Genomic DNA, 25,098 nt, shown 5'->3' with positions numbered 1-25,098 from the left:
TCTCTATCTACTTTTGTGTTTTGAACTTTTTCTCTCTTTATTTTTCTGCCAATGGTACAAGTTGATAATTCTGGTATTAAGATTATTCTATTACCTAAAATCATTCTAACATTTATCAAAGTATTTCCACCTTCTAGTTGTATAGTATAGCTTTCCTATATTACTCAATAGAAATTGACCTCAATGTCAACAAATTTGTTATAGAGTACTTTATTTAAAGTTCTTTCTCATAAAATGGAGAAACACTTCAACTGAAGCATTTACTATAAGGCACAGTACTTTGCAAAATGGCAAGCACTTAAAGATATCTTTTTGAATGTATTTTTTTAATCCATAAAGTGTATCATTTTAACTTCACAAGATAATAAGGTTGACTATGTAGTAAAATTTAGGACCAAACTGTGGAAATTAAAATTTTATAGTTCTCCCATTTCATAGCTAATAAGCAATCTATAAAAATTTCATTTTTACTCACTTGCTATTTAAAAACTTTTCTTTGTCCTTGTTGTCTCAGCTAAAACTGAAAATTCTGATAGTTTATAAGAAATGAGAACAGCTCTCTGTTCTGCCCACAAGTCAGATGATGAAGAAACTCCTTTTGTTACTACTCTGCACAGGATTGAAGTAATTAAACAATTTACATGATAAAATGTAGTAGCAGACAAAAAATCCTTTAATTAAAACTTTACACTTACTAGATGAATTCCTGTTCATTTGTACCTGAAAGAGAAATGCAAAACTAAATGAGAACCATAACAAACTGTTTCATTAAATTATGTATGAAAAAACCACAAATATTACAGGGCCAAATTATTTAATTGAATTATAAGATGCTAAATGCTGTCAGGTACTTTTGCATACAACAAGTAGAGCTCCTTAAACATGTAAATTCAAAATAAATTCAAGATCATTTGTTTTTAATGAGACTATAACCAGGCCTAAATAAACAAACTTTTTAATTTTTTTCTAGTTTATTCTAGTAGAATGTTAAACTAATAAAAATCATTTGTAAGCTACTACTACAGTATGCTGTTCCATATGCTTCACTGAAGCCCTGTTATCTTTGACTCTTTCCTTTTCTTCCCTTTCATATCCAATAAGGTTCTTTTCATTATTTGTTGTTGTTGTTGTTGTTGCTGCTGTTCAGACCTGTAATTTCTAGGATGTAGGGATCCTCCAGTGAATTAATACCTTCCAGTAATGCACATCAGCAACTCTTTTGCAACTTAAGCATCTCAGAAAGATAAGTGAATTTTCCCAGGGTAGAATAGCAAGTATGTGTCAGAGGTGGGAGTGAACGTGGGACTTTCTCATTTAAAAGGCCATCTTTCTGCCCACAATGCCATGCTGCTTCTGACTATCCGATCAGTTATCCAATCTTATTGATCCTACTTCTGCAGTATCTTTTATATCTGTACTCTCGTCTCTAGCTCCACTGCTGATGCTCTAGTATGGACTCTCATTCCCATCCACTTCTGGGAGCCTCTTTCCAACCTTTTCTTTTTATCTGTGCTCTCTCTGTCCCTCTCCAGATCATCACTCACATTCCTGCCTAGACTTATCTTTCTTATGTATAAATATGGTCATACTACTCATCTGCTCCACATGCTTCAATACCTTTCCTAATGTCTACTGAGTAAAGTTCAAACTCCCTTCTTTGCCATTTAAGACCTCCCACAATCAATACCACCCTACCTTTTCAGAGACTAGACTGTACGGTCCAAGATGACCATAATCACATCTTCTCTATAGTTTTGTGTCTCCATTAGCATCTAGACAGTACTCCAGATATATTAGACACAGTGTTTACTTAATTGAGGTGACATCAACCTGACATAACATTTAATGATTAGTATCAATAGCTTAGGTTTAAAAAATTGTACTTACTGGACTGTGTCTCTAATATCACATGGAAGGAAAAATAAAAAAGAAAGAGGTGAATGTTAGGTTTGAAATTTTAAGGATAATATTTTTCTGTTGACCTTTTTATTTACATGGATATGGGGAGATTCTAATATTTCACAAATACAGAGATTAGCTCTCATGACTTAATTAGTAAGGTTGCTTGAGGTAGTTAACATAGAACTTAAACTGACTTAACAATTCCTATATGTCAGAAGCAAGAACCGAAACTGGATTTTACTGACTTTAATCCCAATGCTCTACCCACTACCTAACCCACTCTCCATTCTATGGTCAGTCATAAAACATTCTTTAAATTTTTGTTTAAACTATGTATGAGGATAACCCTTTGCTAGTGAAAGTCTAGGAGGTCAAAGTAAGAAAAGACTTCAGAAGCTTTTTAGTTCAACCTGTATCTGACCAAGAAACCCTTTTACAACATCCTCATGTTCAATCTTTGCTTGAAGACTGCCATGGTAGAGTAATCCAACAGATTTATTGGGATGCCTTACTATACTACTGGATAACTGACTGTTTGGAATTTTAGGGAAACACCAAAGTCTAAGTATGCTTTTCTCTAACTTCTATCCATTGCTTCTATTTCTGCCTTCTGGGTCTTAACTAAGAGAACCTATAATATGAAATTAAAAAATTAAGTTTAGGTGGGAAAAAAAGCCTATCATAGCAATGAAAAATTAATCAAAGCCTAATACAAGATATTTAACACTGTATCTAAAATTAGAATAATCTATATCAAGCAGTTCCAGTTAAACAGATTTTACTAAATTTTCAAAGAAGAAATTAAATCCTGAAACCAAAAATTCTATCAAGCTAATCAGTATATCAGCAGAGTATTAAAAATAAAAGAGGGTCAGTGTTTTACATAAATATGATAAAGTCCTCAAAATATGGAATTAAATAACATAACATGCCATGTTATCAATTAATTATCATGCCCTCTCTTCCAAGCTACTTTGCATTTAACTTTTTGTAACTTTGTGTAACTAACATCTATTCACTTTACATTTATGCTGTACATATTTATATAGGTACTTAATGTTTCTTTCATTAGAATGAGATTATATCATTCTTTGAATTTGTGTCCACAGAACCTAGCACAGTGTTTGCCTGGCACATAGTAGCTGATTAATAAATCCTTGCTGACTGATTGAAAGTAGTGTGTCTTTGCATCTATATGCACACATGAGTAAATACACATGCGTACATATATGTAGGTATATATACTTGTATTTGCACACACACATTCTTTATACATATGTATAACTCTTAATGAAAGGCAATACAGCAAAATGGATAGCGGATGGCCTCCTGATCAGTCCTAATTTTGACACATACTAGATGTGTGACCATGAGCAAATCATAACCTCTCAGTGCCCAATGCAACTTTCTAAGACCATAAGTTAAAGATGAATAGCCAATCTGCACCATTAGTTTCCAGATTACTAATTCCTAAACCAATGAAATCACAGATTGGGATGAAAGAAAAAAACATTCCCATCTAGTAAAAAGGTAAGCAAAATCCCCATCTTTTGTACTGAAGTATACCTGAAAGAAATGGATTTAAGAATAAGCTGTCCCACCTACCAGTCAGCCATGTGACAATAGGCAAATCATTGAACTACTGAGAACCTCTACAATGGAAATAATATTAATCACATTAGCACACACATCATACAGTAGTTATGAGGTAGGTGCTTTGTTAACTCTAAAATATTAAGCAAACATGAGTTTGTTATTACTGAGTACAGCTTTGCTATCTGATTCTAGCCAGAAAATCTTCTAGTCAATCATTCAACAAGCCTTTATTAAGTACCTACTATGTCATAAAACAAAAGGCAGTAACTGGATTCCCTGGTCAGGAGATTAAATAGATGCAAAACATCACCTCCTCCATAATGTCCCCTTCTTCCCTTATTGCTCCAGGCGATCCTGACCTTTTGCCACTCAGACCTTCCATGGCATTTTGCTTACTCTCCTCCTTGAAACATGTATCATTTTGCATTATGGTTATTTGTACACCTACCATATTCCTGTACAAGACTTGACCTTCTGAGAGGGCAAGATCTCTGGGCAAGGAACTCCAAATGAGGGAATGCAAGGCGCTTCCAGCAGAAAAGCAGGCAGACCAGTGCAGATCAGGAACTGTTTTGCAACTTAACATTATAGAGTGTTTGCTCCTTGGGGTACAAAAAGGTCACTTTACTTGCCCAGCATCACAAAGCCAGGATGTCAGGGGCAGGACTTGCACTGAGGTCTGCTTGACAGGCAGCTTAGCTCACTCTCCTCCACCATCACATGCTGCCCACACAGGAATTATCATCTAGCAATTCCCATGAAAGCCAGAGCATCAGTTGGGGGGGGGAGGGGGAAGCTGATTTTTTTTAAAAAGTATATGATGTAACCAGCTGTAATAGTCACATGTGATAAGCAAGGGGTATAAAACTATAAAGGGGTAAGATGGTATCAGTACTTATTTTTTAATGGTTTGCAAGAATCTTTTAGATTGAATATGATGAAAAACCAAATTTTCATCAATAGCTTACATCATCCCCATTAGATTTATACACAAAACAATATCTAAAGTCTGCAAAAATTAAACAAACCAACTATGATCAACAAATGCTTACAAACATAAATTTAACAATGCTTTGCTCCCCCTATCCCCATTATATAAAATTTGCCAAATTAAGTATTGTCTTAGAGAGTTAGAGAAAAGTGCTGAATTTGGACCATCGTCAGAGCTCCCAGGCTCAAATTCCTGCTCTATCACTTACCTGTGTGACCTGGAACAAGTCACTTTACCTTTCTGGGCCTCTGTTTCTTTTAGTTAAAAATTCTGGGAGTTACACTAAAGAGCATCCAAGTTTCCTTCTAGGTTCAAAACTAGAACCCTATGATCTTTGTGTGAATATTCAAAGGCACAGAATTATCTAGTTACAGGTTTTTATTATTTAGGTAATGTGAAAAGTGCACATTTAAAACCCCAGAATCTACTCAATTTATTTGTAACAACATATTACCTTATTTTGTCATCCCTGAACCAAACATTAAATGTTATTAGTATTCATATTTTGTGTTAACACAAAATAGTAAATTAAATCATCTCATATTACTTACTGATATTGCTGGTGAAAGACTTATGTTCCCAATGGATACTTTCAATTCATCCAAAGAAGCCACCGTATGATGAGAGTTGTTGGGATGCACAGGCTTGATTTCTATGCGGTACTTCTTGGTTCTTCATCTTCAGAGTCAGAATCACTGGACGAGTAGAAATGATTCTCTTTGGTATGTTTGGGCCAGTTGAGGAAAAGTATTTTTAAAGTGTTCTCTACTTTTACACAGAGAAATCAGTGGATAATATTTTAGGTTCATGAAGGCAAGTTCTAACAAACTGAAAACCTTGGAAGGCAGGTCCCAAGACTGAGAACAAGAACCAAGCGAAAATATAGAACCAATTCTAACCTGTGATTGCCAATGACTCTGAGATAAGCCTCAAGGAAATGAAAACACACTCCAGCTTTATTAATTAAAAACAAAAACCTGTCAAATAAGGAATAATGAGCTAAGAAATAAACACGAGGATTTTGGCAAGAGGGCCATGTCTTTGGTCATAGCTAAGCCCAGTTCCCTTTTTTATCACCACATCGTATCAAAAAATACACCAAAGTAACAAGAACCACCACCAAAATGAAAGAAAAGGAAAGAAATCTTTTTTGAAGAGAAGACTTCACAGAAGATCTAATAGAGAATCTGAAGGAATGAGTAAGCAAAAAAGACCCCAATTTGATTAAATAAAAATTTATTAAATACCTACCATATATCAGGAGAAAGGCTGCTTGGCATAGTGCTTACAGAACTGGGTGACTCTAAGTAAATTACTTAATCTTGTAGCACCCCAGGCAACTCTGTAAGACAACACATTGTAGAACTGCTATCCATCAACATCAGTAGAGAATTTTACAAAAGGGAAGTTCCCTAAATCCATGAAATCATGAGCCCAGGCAAAAATATATATTTTTTAAATGCGGTACTCAGGGCTAGGCATTGGAAATTTTTAAAAAGCAAAATTTAGGTCACCTGACCTAAGGAGTTTAAAATCTACTTACAAGGAATAAAAATAGAATAAAATAAAATAAGGTTAAATTCTCCAGAAAGAAGCAACTAACAGCTTCCTCCCCCCAGCTAATACTTCCTTCTCTCTAACTCCTGAAAGAAAAAAAAACACACAGACACATTCACTGAAGAAATGGATCTTAAAAAATCTTCTGAGTTGTTTAAAAAAACAACACCTCACTAAGATGAATAAGGGAAGATAAATATAATAACACCAAAAGAAAAAGACAAACAAGTCAACAGTTTGGGATATTCAATTGAAAATCTTAATAAAGAAATGGTTTCTCAGAAGAAAACATGGGCAGCCAGATGGGAAAAAAACATGCAAAGATGGTAGGGGGAACAAAAACAAACAAAACAGTACAACTGGAAGAAGTCTTCAGAACTCTACAATTCAAAGGAACAAAGCTGGACTATTGGTCTCTCTGAAAAATAAGCAACAGTAACTATTCCAGGCAATCATAAACAAAAAATTGTCTGAAAAGAGGGCAAAGTGCAGACCAATAGAATTTGTGGAACAAGAACTGCAAATTTAATCCACTCAGAAATACACAAAAACTCCAGAGCTTTAGTATCAAAAAGAAAGAAGCACATCACACATCAAAATCATATTGGATTATTTAACAGGGACAAGAAATGAAAGAGGGTGAAATGCATCACACTGACAAAGGAAAATAAAATAAAGCAATAAAATAAAGGAAAATAAAACTAAGCATGCACCTCCATGAGAAGTAAAGTTGGACAGTGCTTTTGACTCAAAAACTGATTACAAAGTACAACCTTAACAAAGCAAAATAGTTTTTAAAGCAGAGACTTTTAGGTGCCTCCTTCTTGGGAGGGAATGCACCCAGTTCTCAGGAGAACTGAATAAAGGAATTTCTTCCTTCACTCTAAAAAAAAAAAAGAGATTTTTATCCTTTTGTGTGTCATGGACCCTTTTGATAGTTTGCTGAACTTATGGACCGCTCCTGAAAATTATGTTTTTAAGTGCATAAAATAAAATACATAGGACTAGAAAGGAAAGCAATTAGATTAAAAGTTATCAAAATATTTTTGGAAACAGTTTCATGGATCCCAAGTGAAGAACTCTCTGTTTTAAAACAAGAATTGATGAAGTGATAGAGATAAATAAGGAAATTACTGACTACCCATAGAATGTTAGAAAGATAAGTAAAATAAGTATTAAATGTCTACTATGATTATGAAAAATACTGAATGAGAACCTTAGAGATCCTCAACCAAGTCTTTTATAATGACTGATTATGCTGAGGACAAAAAGAACTCAAACACAGAAAAACTGAAATCTTAACTATGCTCTTTACAGATTCTGGGAGGTGGTAAGGGGAAAAGGGGAAGGAAGAAACACAAGAAGGGAGGAGAATGAGACTTGTTATTTCACTGGAATAGGGTACTTGGAGTGAGCACTCCAATAACAGAGATCAATACCACCTCAGCAATTTAGAGATTTCCAGAGTTGCCTAGGGCACTGAGAAATTAGGCACTGTGCCCAGGTACACACCCAGTATCTGAGAGGTGGAATTTGAATGTAGATCTTCCTGTCTCTGTAGGCCCATATCTGTTACACCAAGGTGCTTCTTTTTAAGACCATAATACAAGAAAGAGCATTTACCAAAAATGCTACAAACAAAAGATGCAAACTCAAATGGAGACACTTAAAAATTATATCCTAAGTAAGGACTGGATCAATAACTCAATCATTGAAACAACATTTAACTTATCTTTTTATGATACATATACAACATAGTAAATTTGACAAATATGTAGATGAAAGGATATCATTCTGATTTGCTTCTGGTTTAATACTATAGCCTTCCTCATCTACATCAGGAATGTTCTGAAAGAAAAATAAGAATTTTACTGCAAAGACAGCTGTGATTTATGGTTATTCAGCAATTTAGTTTTATTTTAAAATATTACATATGATCAGTCATTGGTCAAGTTCTAAGATTAGAGTAAATGCATATAAATTATCTCTCTCAACTTTTAGATAATTTTAAATTATAATGTATGCTTCAGAAGTCTAATAGATTAGATTAATGGAAAATGAAAATGACAACTACATTATTTCACAGAAAAGTAATAAATGACAAGAAAATGATATATATTGCATTTCAATGACAAATCTGGATAAACACATATTTGCTCAGTACTTGTTTTATTTTTCCACTGAAATCATGTATGAAAAGATTTACAGTCTTTTGAAAATCACCAAATCAGTTTACTGAGTAATAAATATATCTACAACCACAATGCTGGGAAAATGAAGAACATAAAATAAATATCATTTATGGCCCCTATCAACAGAGTTTACAAATAGATGTAAGAAAAGCAATCAATATGACATTATTCTGTGTTTAACCTCATGTTGATGTAAGGACAAGAGCTGGACCTGTGATTTCAACGGTGTGAGGAAACTCTGTCTACCAAAGCAGGTCAGCACCTTCACTATAATTTATAGTTTTAGATGACTTCCTAGGACATGGGACCCCAACCCCAACATCTCTGAGTAATGAGATTAAAATGTAATTGGGAAATACTTAGGAAAATAAAGATACACCAGCATATAGATAATATTAAATTTGATTTTCTAAGTCAACATGAGGCCCAAAGGGATCCTTATGTATGTTTAATGGCCTCTTTTCTGTTTGTTTGATGCCACTGGCCTAGAGTAGTAAAAGATGAATTAGATGCCCAAGGTCAAACAGCTAATAATTACAACAAAATAATAGCTAATAAGAGTCAGTGGGCAAAACTCAAACCCAGATCTTCCTGATTTAGAGGTCAGTCCAAGCAGCAGTCTCTTCATACCAATATGTAATATGTAAATAACTGCTAAATCAGGTGGTAGAGGCAAGTATCACAGAGAAGGCTGAAGGCTGTGGTAGCTAGGGCACTATGCACAGAAAGATTCAGGGAGGAAGGTAAGATTTCAGGTGTGCTTGAAGCCTGCGTAATGTCTAGAGAGGTGGAGGTTAGGTAGAAATGCCTATCTGGGAGAGAACAACAAGAAAGGTATAGAGAGAAGAATAAGCCTATTGTGTTGTTAGGTCAGTGAAAAGAATGGCCAGACTAAAACAAATAGAGAGTGAGGTGAATACGAGGAAATAAGGTACTAGGATAGGATGGGAACATCACAGAAGGCCTTGAAAGTCAGGTGTTAAGAAGTTAAACTTGAAGTCATAGGAAGTTGGGTACCATTTAATTTTTAAGCTAATGAGAGGTACGACATGATGAAATTAATGTTTAAGGGAGTCTAATTTGGCTTTGTAAAAATAGACTACTGTAAATGACACAAAGCTGGGAGGGGCATGTGGGAAGTAGAAGGAAGGGGAGAATAGCCTACAGTCACATATGAGCAATGCAGGAAGGAGATAAGGACCTAAACCAGGGAGTCAACAACAGGAATCAAGAGTCTGAAGGTGAAAAATAATCAAGATTGTCTGACTAGATAATGAGGCTAAAGGAGAAGCCAGAGTTAAGGATTAATAGCTGGCTGGGAAAATGAAAATGCCATTGAGGGAAACAGGGAAGTGTGACTATGTAAAAGTATAAGATTTAGAGATGAGAAGGGATTCAAGTTAAAGAGAAGGAAAAAAAGGATGAGGACTGCTTGAAGAAAAATAGTATTGAGGTAGTGATGAGTGGGCATGGGAAATGGGAAATGAAACATCAGCTCAACTAAGGAAGGACTTAAAGACTTAAGGAGAAAGGACACTAGAACAGACATGGGGAGTCTGCCAGAAAGTTAACAAGAAATGAATAAAATAAAAGGATCATCAGGCTGTGTCAAAGGTCAGGTGAAGTTGAACAAAATTAACACGGCACCCCAAGTCTTTAGGCTGGTTCTTTCCCAAGTTCTACACCACAGAAAAAGGAGTGGTAAACCAGATGCAGAGTTTCAAATTGATGAGAAAAGAAAACTAAAGATCAAGACCCATGATAGGAACATGGACTTAGAACTTGAAGGGTCCCGAGAGGTTATTTAGTTCAGTCCCTTTTTTATAGATGAAGAATCTATGGCCAAGACTGCTATAGAACCTTGCCCATGGTTACACAGGTATTAAGTGACAGGGTCAGCATCTGAACCCAGGTGTGACTTCTAATGTTCTTTCCAGGCACCATAAGGAGGTAGTGATATTGTTGTTTATTATTACAACTACTACTACTATGATTTAATAATAATAATGATAATGACAGCTGATCTTTACATATCACTTCACATTCTTTATCTCACTTGAGCCTCAAAATAGCCTATGAGGCAAATAAAGAAACTGAAGCTGAAGGAGGTTAAGGTTCAAGGTCCTATAGCTCACTAAGTGTCAGAGTCAAAATCTGAACCCAGATCTCCTGTATCCAGCAGACAACTATAAAGTTCAAGATAGCAAATCTGGTACAGCAAAGAAAACTAAGGAACTGCATGAAATTGAAATATGGAATGGCTGGGGGTGTTAACAGAGATAAAAAGAAAGTTCTACAGGTATGTGAGAAATTAAGGTATAGTTGTGGGCTGAAAGTGAGAGTACTGAGCATGAGATTTATATATCTTTATCTGACATGCACATCTCTTTAATTTGCATCACTAGTTAATTTCATTCTTAGGTGAAGAGACTAAAGCATTTCAAGATTATTAGTCAAAGGTTAAAAAATTAAATAAATCCAGGCAGTTTCCACTTTCCAACACTTTATATCCTATGGTTCTGTTCACTCAATATGATCTTTGCAAGGGAGTCGTACATCAATAAGATTAGGCAATAACTTACGGAAAGAGTTGGTTTTTTGTTTTTCAATCCTAGAGGCTCAAATTCACACAAACTAATTCACAGACACTCCCACTAAGTGAAGGAAGGTGAAAGAGTGTTAACTGGCTCTTCATTCCTCCTTCACATAACAAGAGTCCCTTTTTTGGTGACTTACTTTCTCTCTCCCTTCACTGTTATCTTTGATACTGGTTTTCCTGATTTGTTTGGAGCTAGGTGAGGGGTAGAAATGGAAGAACAAAAAAATCAGCAAGGGAAAAAAAAAGCTCAAATTCAAGAGACAAATCCTCATAACTAAAGTCTTTATGGGGCCTTCAAATATTTGCCTTTTGGATTGCCATTACTACTGCTGCTGTTGCTGCTAGTATTTATATGGCACTTTGAGATTTGCAATGTACTGTACAAACATTATCTCATTTGATCTTCATGACAACTATAAAGGTAAGTGCTATTAACACCTTCCCAATTTTACAGATTTTTCAAAGAATGGGTCTAACTTTCAGTGCAACTCCAAAATAAGTGTCAGATCTTGATTACCTCTGCTAGCCTAGAGAAATTTATGAAGGGAAAAAGAAACCATAAGTTCAAATTTTCTTGCATAATTTTTAAAAAGTGATCATTCCAATAAAAGGCATTCTAGGTTAAAGAAGATAAATGTTATCAGCTAATATTTGTTATAATCAGTATCTTATGTTACACAGGATATAAACATAATGAATGCTCCTTGATTCCCAGCACTTAGCACAGCACCTGGCAAACAGCAGTGCTTAATGTGTTGTTTCTGACTGACATTTGTTCATCTATTTGATTTTAAGTTTTTCGGAGAAAATTCATCACCCAATAATTAAGTAGTCATTTCTTCTGAAAAATGTGCTATAGGTTCTAGGAACACATTAGAGTGAAAACTGAGGCCTGCTTACACTAAAATAATACAGTTATGAATCCTTTGATAAGCATGACAATTCAATTACATACTAACTTTCCTTAGAAGCTGGTTTAGACATTAGAGAAAGGAAAATTTGCTTTGAAAAAAAAAACTTGTAAATTAACAGTGTTCACTTTTTATTTTTCCTTTAGATATAAATAGATAATATTGTCAAGAAGAAACAATGAAATAGCCTAACATCATCTTTCAAATATATATCCAAAGAGGATTTATCCTTTCTGCCTAACATATCTGAAATAATAAAGGTTGAAAGCATTACACTAAATAAATTTTTCAGTATATGCATTCCTTGCTGTGAGGAGCTATTGAAGTAGAGAATATTGGAAATCTCACTCTATTTTAGTGATTCTTCTTGTCAAGTGTCCTGCCCCCACATACAATTAATGTTCTCACTAATAAAATGGCAAAGGGGAAAAAAAATAAAAATGTGTTCACATGAAAAGCTCCAATCTAGAAGTCCTTAGTTAGAGGAGGAGAAAAGAATCATAAAATAAAACAAAAACCTAAAGTCTAAGCTTAAAATAATACAACAAATCAAGTAAAATGATAGGCATACAAATGATATCACTACAAGAGTCAATGAGTTAAGTTTAATAAAAAAAAATTTTTAGAATTTATTACTGGTTAGCAACTGCACTTAAAACCTTAAACACATCCTTTTAAACACAACGTTAAAGTATGTGATTCAGTTTCAAAATATGGAGTTTATCTATTAAATAAAGATCCTGATAAATACTGCAATAGGCATATAATACACAGTAGGTAGATCAGAATTTTAGTGTATGATGCTACTTATAATTTAAATAGGCTTCTAGACAATTATATGAAAAGTGGTATGTGAAAATCACAGGTATCAGAAAAATTATTTTCAACGTCTATAAGCACTGGCATTGTTACATAATACTTGAAGATTTACAAATACATAACAACTTATTTGATTTGGTTCTGAAAACAACTCTGTCAGGTAAGTGCTATTATTATCCGAATCTTCTATTGATGAGGAAATTGGAGCAAAGAAGTTAAATGACCTGCCCAGTGTCACCCAGCTAGTAAATGAGTGCAGCAGGTTCAAACTCAGGTTTTCCTGACTTTAAAATCTAGCATTCTATCACGTAAGCCATGGACTCAGAACCAAGAAGTTCCAAGTTCAAACCCTGCCTCTGACACTGTGTGACTCCAACACTACCAGCTGTGTGACCCTGGGCCAGTCAAAGCCTCTAAATACTCTAGGCACTCTCCAAAATGGTGAGATTCAGAGGTGGTTCCAAACTGTACTGGTAGAGGGAGTTTCCTTATCTGGGAGTTCTCTCTACCAGTAAAGTAATAAGCCTTGCCCCTCTATCCATCTAATATACACAAACAATTCTATTCCCAAACCAGCCATTAACTAATGGTTCTACTAGTTCAGGCTGTGTGCAGTGGAGGGGCTACACGTACATAGATAACTTAGGAACTGTTAAGATACCAGAAAATTCACCATCTGGTAGATGGTTAGTACAAAAATTGAATCATCAGAGGTTTCATCAAATTAGAAAGTGAAATGTATGAAAAGCATCATTCCAAAAGCATGACAAATATAATAAAAACATGTCCCCAAAATAACTTAGAAAAACACTGAATGATCTCATAAACATTCATAATGATTTTTCTAAAATAACTAAACATTTCCTTAAAAATATTAAGCCACTATGAGCAGCAGTTGGTTGAATTACAAATATCAATACAAAGTCTAAACTGGGCTATATTGGGCCATACTAAAAAGTATTAGTGATATACTAAAATTTCAGACTATGAAAAAGAAACATTACTAATTATTTGATAAAAATTATAAAAATTTTTTTATAAAATGCTCTCTGCCTTTTTATTAATGTATAAAAAGTTTGATAACTACAATGTCTAAAAGAAATGTCAGATATATTTGGATAAATATTTCTTTAATTATTAAGCCAGGTGAATGGGTACTAAAACAAATCATAAGTTAACATTGTGAGTCAAACCTAATTATAATTCAGTCCAGTGATTTTTAACCCAGTAACTGTCACAGACCATTGTTCCACTAAAGACCGTTACAAGGACTACATTCCCACCCACCCCTATGTTGAATTTACCACCCAAATAATCTTTTGTTGTTTTTCTCAGCAATATGGAGAAGTAAATATGGAACAAAAATAACAGTGGCAATTATATTAGGTAAGTTTTAGATGCAAAATTGATGTCTGTTAGAAATTCATTTTTAAGCAGTAACATTAAGTTAAAGGACAAATGTTTTTAGCCTAAAAACATAAAAAATATGTAGCAGGTCATGTTCTTCAAGAGAAAATAAAGCAATATAACAGCAGTTCTCAGGTGTTCAAAATAAGTAACATCTCAACATACTTTCTATTTAATGAGAATGAGCTGAAGGGACTTTATGCTAATCAAAATAACCACCACAAAAATCATTACACATAACAGCCAATATTAAAATTAATATAACACAGTAATTTTATCTTTTCTCATGAAAACAGTTAATTTACATCATCTGTATTATGAAGAAATCTACTTACAACTGAATCTGCATCTGGGCATTCCCTATTTAGAAAGAAAAAGAAAAAAATCTTTTTAGGCATTTTCATATACCAGAATTAATTACTAATTATGTTTCAGCTTCTTTTTAAGGAGTACTTTAAATATAATCTTTTTTACTCAACTAAATTACTTGAAGTAACTGACATACCAAAATTTTTTAAATACTAAATGCAAACATATTCTAATGTTTAATGGGAAACTATTAGGCTAGAGATTTCAAAGACAGTTGAATCTTCAGAAAATACTAATTCAGACACGATTTAATCCAAGGGTGGGGAACCTGTGGCCTCAAGGCCAGAGTATACACATTTTTGACTGACTGTTCCCGGGCCAGTCCACAAAGGTTTGTTTAAGTCATAATACACCTTTAAACCTACCACTATTTCATTAAATCTAATCACAAAATTCATTCTCTAAGGGGCAGCTAGATGATGCAGTGGATAGAGCTCTGGCCTGGGAGTCAGGAGTACCTGAGTTCAAATTTGGCCCTGGACTCTTGACATTTACTAGCTGTGTGACCTTGGACAAGTCACTTAACTCCGACTGCCTTGCCAAAAAGCATAAAAAGAAAAAATTAATTCTCTAATACACAAATTAGGGTAAATGGAATAATTAACAGTATTCATGTAGCACTTTAAGTATGAAAAGTATTTTATATATATTTGTTCTTTTGGGCTATAAATCTGTTAATAATCTATAAACAAAATCTGGCCTGCCTGAAACAAAACTTTTATACCACTAAAAATTATTTTTCTTCTATGAATATTCTCTAATAGAACATACTGTTAAGGAAGTCAATAGTTTTAGAGTAACTGTCAAATAGATTTTAATCAAGCCTATTCATTTAATGCACCTAAAAATATTATCAATGAAAACCATTTCCCCAAAGATGTTATTTGTACCCATAATTTTACATACTGAATGTTCTATAGTATAAAATATATTCAACAAGCTTTTATTAAGCAACTTCTAGTGTGAGACATTATTATTTTAGGCACCAAGGACACAAAAACAAACAACAAAAAGAGGTCCTGTCTTTAAAGAGCTTGCTTTCTGTCATGGAATACACACAAAAGTAAATATAGGAACAAGAACTAGGAAGTCTGCAAAGAAGAGGTGGCTGATGAGAGGGGCCACTAGCCATGTTCCCCTGCTGGCTCTAGCATGTCAAATACAGTAACTTCCACATATGCCCTCTGCCCAAGATTACAGAGAATATGTGTGGACAGACATTATATTCAATAATAACCAACACTGGTGGCACTTTCACTTAATAATATTCACTTGTCACTCACTGGTAGAGGTTGGGGATTTGAACACTCCCCTTGCTTCTCAATGCCACTCTCCCCTACTGCTATCACTCAGTAACCTTCTCCTCCACTGAAGTTCATTTAATTCATATTTATCACCCAATTAAGATTCTAATAGCTGTTATCATTTATTTAGTATGTAAAGCCCTTCATAACCCAGCCTCTTCCTACCTTTTCCAGTCTTCTTATACCTTACTTCCCTCCATGTATTCCTCAATCTAATGACACTGGCCTCCTTGCTTTTCCTCATACAAGACACTCCATCTCTCCATTTTCACTGGCTGTCCCCATGCCTGCAATTTACTTCCTCTACATTTTAGCTTTTCTTCAAGACTCAGCTAAAGTTCCACCTTCTATAAGACATTGCTAGTTCTCCACAGTTCCCTCTCAGAGTATATCCAATTTATCCTGTGTATGTCGTGTGTGTAACATAGCTGTATGTTGTCTCCCCTACTAGTCTGTGAGCTCCTTAAAGTAGGGACTATTTTTTGCCTTTCTTTGTATCCCCAATGCTTTACACAGTGTCTAAAACACGGTATGCCTTTAATAAATGCTCGCTGACTTGACTCTGAAGCATTTGACACCGGTGAATCCTCCTGAATCCTCTCCTCTCTCTTGGTTTTCATGACATTGACCATTTCATGAAGGTTGTCCCCTCAAGGTTAGATCCTAGACCCTTTCTCTTTTCCCTTTATACTATTTTACTTGGTGACCTCATCAACTCCCATGGATTCAACTGTCATAAGCATCTCAATCTCAACATGTCCAAAAGAAAACTCTTCAGCTTTCCTGCATTCTTTCTCCCACCCCATTATGACAATCCTTATTATTGTTGAGGGCAATACCATCCCATCAATAATACAGGTTCCCAATCACCATGTCTTCCCTACCTCTTCACTCTCTGCATATATACAATCTGTATATGCCAAATCCTATACATACTTTTACAACATCTCTTATATAGGTTCCCTTCTCTCCACTCATATAGCTACCACTTTAGGTGAGGCCCTCATCACCACACCTAAACTACTACAATAGCTTTCTAATTAGTTTCCTCATATAATCTACCCTTCAGCTGCCAGAGTGATTTTCCTCAAGCACAGAATTGCCCATGTGCCTTCTCTTTCCTGACCTTCCTATCTCATTCTTCCCCCTACCCCTCCAAATGAGTTGTGTTACCTCTAAGATCAAATATAAACTCCTCTGTTTGGCATTTAAAACCTTTCACATTTATATACTGTATATATCTTATACGTAAAGATATATTATTTATATGTTGTCTCCTCCATTAGAATGTGAGTTCTAGAGTTCTAGTTCATCTAGAAAGTGAGGGCAGGAACTGCTTTTCTTTTTGCTTACACAATACCTGGGGCACACAGTATACACAAATGGTTTTTCACTGATTGTTCCTGGGCCAGTCCACAAAGCCTTGTTTAAGTCATAATAGACCTTTAAACCTACCACTATTTTATTAAATCTAACCACAAACAATAATCTCTTTCTATGAGAAAATATATTAGTTCCAAACCAAAGCACCAGGAAAAGAAGAGTGGGGGATTCTCCTAGCTCTAGCAGCAACTTCAGGAGAAAGCTAAATTCCATGGTATCTGGGATTAGGAGGCATCAGTGAAACTCTAACAGTATGTGTAACAGGGAGCACTTCTCACCACCTCCACGAGCTGGGGGAAGGGTACCTACAGAGACTTCAATGCTATAACACTAGTTTAATCATACCAAGTGTTATGAACTAGGGAAGAAAAAAGGGCATTAAGTCAAATTTGAGAGAGGCAAAATCTACAAAAAATACAGAAGAAGAAATTATACTTAATATACTTACACTGACTCTGCATCCTTTTCCTTCTTAATTATTCCTGACAAAGCGAAAGTCTTTCTTTTTCTTGGCTTTATCCCTTTAAAGTGAATGTTTATTGTCAACAGAGAATGAAGAATTATTCACTGGATGCTTTATCAGAGACATTATTTGAGTAACTTGTGAATCTTAGCACATACTTTATATTTAAAGCCTTTGATATGCATAAGAGAAGGAAAGAACATTTTTCTAAGACTATCACTTTTCTAAGAAAACCATTTTGATTTGATCACTACAAGGTCAAATCACGTCCTCTGGGTATACAATGACTACATAATAATCTTCTTTCTTTCATATATCAGGGTGACAATGCTGACCAATAATCAGTAGGACAGGCACTCCATAGCTGTTTCTAGTAGATTTGTGCTAATCCATCTCATACTCCTGTCCTGCCCCCTTCTGTTGGGACTACATGCACTTGAAGGCCATGAATGACCAGGGTTAATGGTCAATGGCACAGAGGAAGGTTATATGACCCACATGCAGAATCAACCTATTAAAATGGTTAGAGCTTTAACCAACTGGTTATATGTACTCATTATAACACAGAAAGGATAATACTGGTATTACCCTTGTTCAATATCACTGTCATAAACTGCAACTCAGCAATAAATATCAACATTTGTTTTCATAATAAATTGGATCTTCATCTTTGTTTCTTTTTACACATCAAAATGAATGTTCTTTAGAATCTATTATATCAACTTAACCTAGGATCTAGGATCTATGGTCTTTAGGAGAAAAAGTTTTTTACTTATGTAACATTACCAAGATGACATATTAAAAGTTTAGACCTTACATTTGTATAGTACTTCATGGTTTTCAAAGCCTTTTCATATATGTTTATCATTTTTTCTTCATCATGTCCCTCAGAGATAAGGAAAGCTAGTAATATTGGTCATTCTCATTTTGCAGATAAGAAAATGGAACTGAGAGCTTAAGTGACTTGCTAACAATTGAAGATATCAAAAAATGAAATGGGTTGCTTTAGAAAGTGCACTCATTGGAAATGCTGCAGAAAGCAACCATGATTCAAGTGGGAATTGGGCTAGATGATTTTCCCATTCTATGATCTATAAACTTGGGCTAGAACCTAAGTCTCCTGATTGCTATTCAGTGCTTCCTCAAACTACACAATTCTGTATTATTAAAACATAAAACAGTAAACATTTTATACTATTATATATTTATATACTAGTTACTTTATAATTTTAATATTCATATAATTCTAAAATATTACTTTTGTACAATGGAGGGAAGGAAAAAATAGTGTACATTTAGAAACAGTATTAATTCCTGCCATTTATATAGTAATAAAAGGTTTGCAAAGTGCTTTACAAATGTGCTCTCATTTGAATCCCACAACAACTCTTATTACCCCCAATTTACATGTAGAAACTTGAGTGGTTAAGTGACTGACAGTGTCAGAAGTAGGACATGAACCCAAGTCCTTCTTTCTGACTCCAAGTTCAGCACTCTAGGCAAATATACACAACAAATCTTCCACAAAATATGCTGTATTTGGGCAATAAGTTAATACTTTCTTTTGGCAATTCAAAAATCTATTTGTGAGGAAATAAAGATAAGGTGCTGCTAACTTTCATAGCATGTTAGGGTGAAATATTCTTTTTTTCCTATAACTACTCCCCTTGCTAGGACTTTTGTTTGTAATTACCCTTTTGACGTTCTAATAATCCCTAATGTTCATCTGTTTGAGGAGAAAACTAATAGGTTGCTAAGATTTAAGGGGTATTAACTTGTTAAATTCTAGTGCGATAACATAATTCATCATTTGTAATTTACCTTCAACTACGCTAGCAGCATCACATTCTTCAAATTCAATAAGGCCTGGGGGGAAAAAAAGAGCAAATTTAGTAGCCTAGCAGAAAATACTAATCAAAACACAGCAGATCAAAACGCTATTTTTAAAAGAAATTCCTAATATTTTTCCAATTTTTAAATGTTAACTAGTTAATATTTAAAGAAATGAAATTATACTAACATTGCCTTGTTAAGCACTTTCTACATATAAAACACTACTTTGACAGGCAAATAGATTTTAAACTCCTTAAGGTAAGCGACCTTGTCTTATTTCTTAATCTCTTGAAGAGTACAGTATATTGCACTTTGCACTAATAGTTGCTTAATACATGTTCATTTTAAAAAGAGATATTAGAAGACCTGGTGTCTGCCTTCAAGGAGTTCATAACTTAGCTGGAGAGAAAGGACAAATTACAATACAAGAAAGATAAAATATAGCAGAATATGGTAATGCTAAACAAACTACAAATGGTTCAGAACATCAGACAGAAGATTATGGGTTCATTCCATATTGAAAGGCTTAACTGAGGAAAGGGATTTTAGTTAGGCCTTGAATAAATAATACAGTATCACAGAAGGGAGAAAAGAATTCTAGTTAAAGAGAAGAATTGTGAGTAAAGGCGGGAAAGCACATAGCTTGCCTGCAGATAAGATCAGTCTGGTTAAAGAAGATGTATAAATGAAAATTTTTTTTTCAAAAGATAGTTCCATATGAAAATGTTGATAATGCTCATCTATTTTGAATGAAATAGAAAACTCATGAAATTCAAACAAATCTGTGGAAAAAATGAGCCACAGTGCCATTTTTAAGTGATCACTAGAACAATCCATTAGGATAAGAAAATGAGAAATTAGTTTACTCAAAATGTAAATAGAGGATAATGTATGAATTTGCCATTGGTTCTCTGCTAAGATACCAGATAAAGATCCATTAGCAAATTCCTTAGCATGCATTTTCATAGATTTATTATAAAGAATATCCATTAGCTAAACAGAAGACTGACTACCGGTATGTGACCATATTGACTAAAATCTCTTTCCCACCTGACAAATGCAAATATAAAATTGGAAAACTATTAAAATTCAAAAGGGATTATTCAGTGATGAGTACTAATGGATGAAGTGAACAGAAGAATTTAATTCAAATAATCCAGCTGACAAGCAAGATCCTAATTAATAAACTGTCACTTACCTCTGGGCCTCTGTTGTTCTACAGTAAAATAAGGGGGTTGAATTAGATGGCCCTAAGGTCCCTTTCAGCTTTAAATCCATAATCCTAATACTTTTGCTACTTAATTTTTAAAAAGAAAAAATGTTCATATTTCATAGTACTATGAAAAATAAAAAATTAATACAGAAAATAGTACTGTGAAAAAAGCAATATTATTTATTTCAAAGAATTTGTTTTTATGTCTATGCTACAATTTTCAATATTAGGAATTATTAAGAAATTGGCAACTGGCAATGATTAAATTCCTTTTATCAGATAAGCCTAGATAATGCCTTTCAGGTTAGAAAGCTGTGTCTGTGAGTCAGCACTGATGTGTTGACAAATTCATTAAGTCAACTTGTTATAAAACGATTAAAAGTTAGATGTATTTGACAATGAAAAACTTTATATTTGCATGGTTTACTTAGTCCAGACCTAGAGGAAATTTGTCATGAAGATAAATGGTCTAAGAACATCTCTAGTGGAGAAGGAATATATAAGACAGGAGGCACGTCACTGGAGCAGAGGACCCAATGAAAAGCTGCTTCTCTGGAGTTATTAATATAGGTGAACTTTGACCATCTTAGCTGCATCCTAGCAACTTCACAGTATCACTTTTCCACTTAATTATATGATTAATACTAAACCTATTTTGCCAAATAAGCCTGAAGTAAAGAGAGACCATAACAACTGTTATCAGGCAAAAACTCTCTCTATATCTGTTACAAGAGCACACAGTTTGAATGAGTCCAGGAATTTCAATTTAAAGGATTGCAAGAATATGGACTCAAAGTAAAAAACTACTGTGCTGTGCTGGTACTTGGTCCTTAACAAGAGATAAAATTGATCAACATGATTACTTAAGTTATTTTAGTACCATTTTCTAATGTTAATAATTGACATAATATCCATACATAATTCTGGCAGCTCTGAATGTAGCCATGAAAATATGGCCTTTAAGTAGTCACTGATGGTGGATTCTACAACCTCTCCTACAGCCTGGGGTATTTTTTTGGACCATTTGGTCATGAAATTCTTCCTTAAATTTAAACAAACTTTCCAAATATATTTTAAGCTTGTTTTCTCTTACTCATTCCTTTCTGAATAAATATTTACATGTATTTTAAACAGTTTTAAAATCACCCCATCCCTAGCCTCTTAGTCATCTTGTCAGTGAATCTTTAACCTTTCCTTCTAAAGCCCGTTTGCCAGCCTCATCATTTTGGTTGCTTTATTCTGCCTCTTATCAAGTCCAACATACTTTTAAAGCTTTTCTATATAAAGAAAATATAATTGAATAGGCTACAAAATAATTTTTTTTCAAAACAGACATCACTTTTAAAACAAATGTAAAAGCTTTTTCAAGACAACTGAATACAAAGGGAAAACCTAATATGTGAACAAAACCATTTTAAAGTTGTTCATATGTTTGTTATCTGCACTTATAAAGATATATGTTGTGTGTATAAGTAATTATAGACAGTTCTGGTTGCTGATTTTTAAAGTTCAAAAATACTCATTCTGACATTAAACTGTGTGTAAAAGGATTTTTAAAAATATATATGCTTCACATGCTGCTTCAAGGGCTGAGGTTGGCGTGCCTGGCTCAGAGCCAGTCAGCAGCTCAGCTGGACATCAATGCACATTATGACCTCCCTTACAGTGTGTCACTTCTGAATTGTTTCTGAAGTAGAAAGTTTATTCAACCTCTCTCTCAAAATCAGTGGACCGACTATCATTCTGCTATTTAATCAAAGGAGGACAGGTTATTTTTCTGACAGTACTAAAGCCAGAAAGCAATTCCTAATGAATAGTTTCATAAAAGTGGAATTTCAACTGTTTTAGCCTCAATTAATCCTTCTGTCAAAATAGATGACTGCTCTAAGGGCTTAGATGTTAGGCTGAATCACAAAGGTCAATTTAACATGTAAACAAGCAAACAAGCTTTGTTCCTAACATCTGATGTTGTTTCAAGCTTACTTTCCTAAAGAAAAATGTAACAAATTTTAAAGATAAAATCAAAAGAACAAACCTAAGAAAAGCAATCACCCACAATAATATAATGCTTTGATTCCCAATGGAAAAAAAAAAAGCATCAATATCCTTCCAAGAAAACAAAACAGAAAGAATAAAATTTAAAAAAAATTTTTTTAATCACAAAAGGAATATTAAAGGAAGAATAAAGAACTATTAGTTAAACTACCACTAGTGAATCAAATTCCCCAAGCACAAGACACATGAAGGCAAACTATCCTTCATTATTTAAGGACTATGTCAACACCCCAATATTAGATCTATACCACAAAAAGCAGATATCTTGTATCTTCATGTACTGAGATTTGACTAGAAAATCTTTGATCCACTGGATTAAAGGTTAAGTATTAAACTGGATTCATCCTAAGAGAACAAAATGGATGACAATGACAGACTATAAGAGCTCATCCTGGGAGCTGTCAAGTCAATAGAAGTAACTACATTTTTAAGCCTGCTGATCAACTTGTGGAATCCATTCCATGACCCTCGGACTGTAGGGGAAGATTGGACCACATCTTAAAATATAAAACAAAAAAATCATTAGGTTTCAACTTCCCTGCCAACCATCAAATCAGTTGAAAGGAATTTATATCAATTGAATTGGATTGAAAGGCATTTATATTAATAAATGATCATCTGCACAAGTAGCAGGTTATGCTCCAATGCAAAGTTGGAATTGAATCCATATACTAGAAACCAGGAGTAGAAAAGAAAATTTAGATCCTAGAATCTACTTTTGCCACCAATGTCATTTACTCAGAAAATTTCAAGTGCTGATGAGGAAAGGAAGAAATTAGTTAATACTGATCCAATCACCTTCTGAGGCAGAGTCTCTATCCTTGTTTCCCAGGACTAGAACTGGACTAGCAGTGGGTAGAAGTCATCTAGAGGTTATCCACTGCCTGAGTGCAACAGGTAAACCTGGTTCAAGTAACAAAGCATGAGGATGAGGAACCAGGAAAATGCTGATAGTTTTGAAATCTGCCCAAACACTTCAATGACTAAGGAGCAAATTTTGCTTATGTAGGAAAATTCTTGACCTCAAAAACTGAAATCACAATTGTAAACTACAAAATATGGCAATATGTTCTTCAACTACAAGTTAAAGAAAACATTTGTAGCAAACCTACTATCAAAGATTCTATATAGGACACTGATTAAAAAAAAGAATACAATAAGCAAAAGGAAGAGCCAGGAAACACTTGTGGCACTTTGTTCTTAAAGTATACTGGCATACAATTTGCTCAAAGGCCTGATTCTGAAGATAACACAAATTAAGAAGGAACTGACAACTGTTAATTTAATCAAAAGATCCTTGTTAAATCTGTATAACTATGTATGGCATCTATTGCTACATTAGTGATATGTATTTATCTGGGAAGGAGAAACTATTAAGGGCTTGAAAGATTCAAAAACTGTAATGAGTGGTGCTTGATAATCTGGCACCCACTCATTAGACTGGAATTTCCAGTTAAGCAATGGGCTATGTGCCCAGTTACCCATTAGCCATCTGCCCAGAGGTAGTATGGGGCAGTGGAAAGAGTACTGGCACTGCAATAAGAGTACCCAGATTCAAATCATGTGCTCTTTATGCTTAGTACCTGTGTGGCCTTAAGCAAATCATTTAACCTCCTTGGGCCTCAGTTTCCATATTTGTAAAATGAGAGGGGGAACCAGGTGGCCTATGGTGTCCTTATAATTCTATGATTTCATGAATTGAAGAGCTGTACTCAAACTACATCTCAGAGGTTTCCTTGTAAACGTCATGATTCTTAGTACAATGCTCTTTTGGTTATAACTCTGATTAACACGATGACTAACCACAATTCCAAAGGACTCATGATGAAACATGCTATCCACCTCCAGAAAAAACCGAGGGACTCAGAGTGGAGGCTGAAGCATTTCTTTTACTTTCTTTTTTTGAGGGGTGCATGGGTAACGTGAGAATTTGTTTTGCATGTCTATACACATTCGCAATGATTTTTATTTTTCTTGACTTCTTAACTGGCAGAGAAGAGAGAAGATCATTTGGAACTGAAAATAACATAAAACTGAACTTAAAAAAAAAAGATAAATGTGCAGAGACCTGTAATGTGTGATTCACCTCTGACTGACCAAGAATTATATGAAACCTTGTTTTTACCTGAAACCCCTAACCATAGCTAATGATGACACATTCTAAAGATAAAAGTTTGAAATTATTAAGAAAACTTTACCCTTGCAACTCACCCTCTATGTATTCCAAAAGAACAAAATAAACCTTACTTCTACATTCCAAAACACACATTTTTCAGTGGTGTAGTTACCACCTACATGAATTTAGAGGGCAACCCTTCTTAATGCCTTAGTTTTTATTAGTTGCTGTGGCTAAAAAAAATCCATCATCTGATGGTCAGTCTTTCAAGGCTGAGTCTTTTCACCAGACCCCTACAAGCCTTTCCACTTTGAAATGACCCATAAGAAACATGTGCTATCCCAGCATGGACTTAGAGATCCTAAGGTTATCTCCACACCATAATGAA

At 34.4% G+C, this 25,098-nt stretch overlaps 1 protein-coding gene across 1 annotated transcript in view; it reads right to left on the bottom strand.

The window, feature by feature from the left end:
- Positions 1-25,098, bottom strand: part of FCHO2 (FCH and mu domain containing endocytic adaptor 2) — a 148,747-nt gene that overhangs the window by 42,469 nt on the left and 81,180 nt on the right. Inside the window, 8 exon segments of the mRNA XM_020998360.1 lie at positions 696-720; positions 1,888-1,899; positions 5,041-5,156; positions 5,159-5,215; positions 7,837-7,894; positions 14,310-14,334; positions 17,479-17,551; positions 19,315-19,359. Of these exon segments, the coding sequence (XP_020854019.1) occupies positions 696-720; positions 1,888-1,899; positions 5,041-5,156; positions 5,159-5,215; positions 7,837-7,894; positions 14,310-14,334; positions 17,479-17,551; positions 19,315-19,359 (411 nt within the window).

Source organism: Phascolarctos cinereus, unplaced genomic scaffold (genome assembly GCF_003287225.1).
Source record: "Phascolarctos cinereus isolate Bilbo 61053 unplaced genomic scaffold, phaCin_HiC Scaffold_4;HRSCAF=312, whole genome shotgun sequence".
NCBI lineage: Eukaryota > Metazoa > Chordata > Mammalia > Diprotodontia > Phascolarctidae > Phascolarctos > Phascolarctos cinereus.
This window is presented reverse-complemented; position numbering and strand designations above follow the sequence as displayed.